The sequence below is a fragment of the Schistocerca cancellata genome, chromosome 2 (assembly GCF_023864275.1).
Source record: "Schistocerca cancellata isolate TAMUIC-IGC-003103 chromosome 2, iqSchCanc2.1, whole genome shotgun sequence".
Taxonomy (NCBI): domain Eukaryota; kingdom Metazoa; phylum Arthropoda; class Insecta; order Orthoptera; family Acrididae; genus Schistocerca; species Schistocerca cancellata.
This window is the reverse complement of record NC_064627.1, coordinates 1,121,094,182-1,121,097,811: the sequence shown is the minus strand read 5'-3', so window position 1 is coordinate 1,121,097,811 and position 3,630 is coordinate 1,121,094,182. Positions and strand designations below refer to the sequence as shown.

The following is a 3,630-nucleotide window of genomic DNA, read 5'->3' as shown; positions in this document are numbered from 1 at the left end:
CACAGGAGCCTCCCTAACTGCTCGTCGTATTTACAATCTTAGTGCTGATGTTAGCTGCTTCTGGCTAACAGTCATTCTTCAAAGACTGATGCACTACTGACTTCTTTTTTTCCAGTGACATCTTATTCGAATTGAGTCGTGTTTCGAAAAACTTGTAGGCAGAATGAGAGTGACTCGCTTTATATCAGAATTTTATTGAAACTCTAAGTAGTGGATGAACTCTAAAGCAGCGCTCTCCACTTTTCAATTGCTAATCAAAGACGCTACCTCGAGACCATATGGCTCGTAGGTAAACGCTTTCATTTTTATTTCTCCACAATATAAATTGCTATACAATGTAAGCAACTTTCCGCAGTACCCTTGGTTATAAATTTCTTGTGTTTTATGACTAGACAGCAGTACCCCACTCATCTCAATAATTTTAAAATGATGGAAGATATATCTGAGACATACACAGGTTAAAGAGCCGGCTAACGCTATGTGATTAGTTGCGAAAGATCTGAATATTTCAGAAAATGTTCGCATTAAATGTACGACCCGCAATACAGAATACGGATGGAGAATAAACCAGAGAAAGCCCAGAATCCTACGAAGCAACAGAAATAACATTAGTGACAAACTTGGCGCAAAAATTAAGAACCGTATCGCCAATTATAATCACTACACCGCCGTGGTACAGTGGCTTAGTGCTATCACACGATCTACCCTAGCATGCCTCCCTCGTCCGCTACGATAGTCCATGTAGTTGTGCGAAGCCGCTGTGTCAGAATGGTGTAGTGGTTAGCACATTTGCCTAAGGAGAAGGTGACCTGGGTTCGAATCTTGCATCCGGGCAGTGTAGACGTATGTTAGCCAGAACAGCGACGACTCAGCCATGGAGGATCAGCTTACCGACGAGCAGATCGCAGATTTAAATGAAGCCTTCTCTCTGTTCGACAAGGATGGTGACGGCACTGTTACAACCAAGGAATTGGGAACTGTCATTCGTTTCCACGGGCAGAATCCAACAGAAGCAGAACTCCAAGATATGATAAACGAAGTGGACTCTGATGACACCGGTACACTCGACTTTCCAGAATTTCTCACCATGTTGGCGCGCAAAATGAAGGATACGGACAACGAGGAAGAAGTCAGAGAAGCATTCCGCGTGTTCCACAAGGACGGAAACGGCTTCATCAGTGCCACTGAACTGCGACACGTGATGACCAACCTGAGCGAGAAGCTCACCAATGAAGAAGTCGACGAGATGACCAGAGAAGCGGAAATCGACGGTGACGGGCAGGTCAACTACGAGGAGTTCGTCACAATGATGACATCCAAGTGAAGTGCCGGCATTGTGATGCGGGAGGGGTGGGTTTTTCGGGACGCTTTACAGAGATAAAAACACTGCATTTCTGCTTTCCATTATGAACAAATGATACACCATGAAACAATGAACTGAGTAGAAGAACTCGCGTATTTAAATCGTCGTGTGATGAAGTGATAAACCAACGATTGAAACTAAATTTTTGTAAAAAAAACTTGCCCTCGACCTTTACCCCCCTTATCACGTCACCTACTTAACTATGAGGTTTGTTAATCATAATGTGTAATGTTACACTTAGAGGAGTGCATATTTCCTGCGTTGTGAACCTATTTTCAGGTCAGAAAGACAGTCTTCGTTTTTCAGTTTCGGCCCGGCCCGTCCGGTCCCAACTACTTCTTATCGATTAGGTCTCCTACATTTTCCTGTGCGGCCTTCCTTCCGAAGCATGTACAGAGTAGTAATTATTCTAGGCAGAAAAAAAATCCCGGCGTTGGCCAAAAATTTCTTTTGTCGCTTCAGTCTGTATACTCATATCATAGATGTTTGAGACTTGTAAAGGTCTGTGGAACCATGTAGTTTCATTCTGTTACCTTTGAATGAAAATAGTGCATGACGAATTAGTTATGCGGTATTAGAAGCAGAGTAGCACAGCAATGCGAGTAAACCTTGCCAAAAGAATGCTAGTATCACACATACGCTTTTACTGAAGGAAGAAATTTATGACAAGTGTTGGTGAAGAACGCAGCCAGCCACAAACACTTCTAAGAAGCTTTATTTCCATGCCAATACCTGTTTCAAGCTATAATGATCTATTACAGGTGGCTAAGTATTTTAATTACATTAATGTGTTTGTTAGTAGCATGCTATCCGCTCCTTGATTACTGTAATTAAACAAGTTAGCCATCTGTAGAGGAGCATTTCAGTCAGAAACCGCTAAATACATCAAAATAAAGCTTTCTGGAAGTGTCTGTGATAGGCTGCGTTATGCACTAACGGTTCTTAGAGGTCATGACGTTCAACAAAATCCCACATGGATAAAATAACATTTCTATGAATGTTAGTATGGGGTAAAGTACTGTACAGAAGTGAACCCGGAGAGGCGGATAATCTTAAAAGAAGAGGAGCGAAGAGTTTGAGGGATGGTGTTACTGGAACATGCAGAAAATTAAGTGAATCCGTCAAAAGTTATTAACTTTTCGTGGCCGCGATTCATGGCACGTAAAATTTTTAAATCGAATCCTAGTTGCCTTTGATAACGAACACTATTTCTTCGCGAATCTACTACTGCAATCTTAATCGTGTATCCAGTGCTGCAAAACTCGGGCTTCAGCAAAAAATTTTAAAAATTGTATGTAGATCCTAGGAATGTAATGATGCACACATACGTCTCAGATATTTTGTAATGTTAAAGCTCGGTGTGGAGCACTATTTTCTCTGTACTCCAACGGATGCAGTAGTGTATTTGATTAATTAATATTGATAGAGAGAACTATGATCTGTTTAAAAAAGATAAAAGATGGAAAAGTTCTTTGAAGAATCATCCAGGAAAGGGAAATATGAAAAAGACTAATGAATACTATGCATATGATTTTACAGCTTGTACATCCACAACTAAGATTCACTATAAAATATTTTAAAAGATTCTTAAAAAACCTATTAAAATCTTCAAAATCGTTTTGGGACACGCGTTAGCTGTTAGCAGTTACTTTATTACAGACTCACACATAACTGGTTTTGCAATGATTTCACTGCATCCTCAAGTTTATTCGTATAACTAACTTAACATCCAATTTAGGCGGTTCTTGAATTTCTAACACCGTCCGAACGTTAAGAGGCTGTGTATTTTAACGAACCAATATTAAATTAGTTAGATGTATACACCTGAGGATGCAATTAAATTATCGCGAAACTGGTTTGTGATCTTTTAATAAAGGAACTGCCATCAGCTAACGTGGCTACCAAAAAGTTTCTTAAACGATTTTAAGAGTTTTTGAAAACAAAATTAAAATATTTTATAATTAATATGATGCGTGGAGACACCAGCGAATGAGCACCATGGTACTAAAGACTGCCAGTAAGACCAAGAATGAAGGCTGAAGACATATACCTTTTATACATTTTTATCTTTTCTTTGATGGGTTTAGTTAATTAAATGGTCCATTATTTATTCATTACATTTTGAAACAAACATCTAGTCCCCAATTCACACATTTGGACCTGAAGCGAAGTTGCTTTCTAAAACGAAGACACTCTGCGGTCTACTAAACCTCTTGTCTCCATTCTTGCCCTTGTATCTAGCCTTCTCCTCTTCCATGGCAGACCAC

The 3,630-nt window shown here is 39.8% G+C and overlaps 1 protein-coding gene across 1 annotated transcript; it reads left to right on the top strand.

Annotated features, from left to right (window-relative positions):
• The first annotated feature begins 874 nt into the window (after positions 1-874).
• Positions 875-1,509, top strand: LOC126150132 (calmodulin-like). The gene has a single exon (XM_049915855.1). It carries the CDS (start codon positions 875-877, stop codon positions 1,322-1,324), a length of 450 nt encoding a protein of 149 aa, XP_049771812.1. The 3' UTR covers positions 1,325-1,509.
• The last annotated feature ends 2,121 nt before the right edge of the window (positions 1,510-3,630 follow it).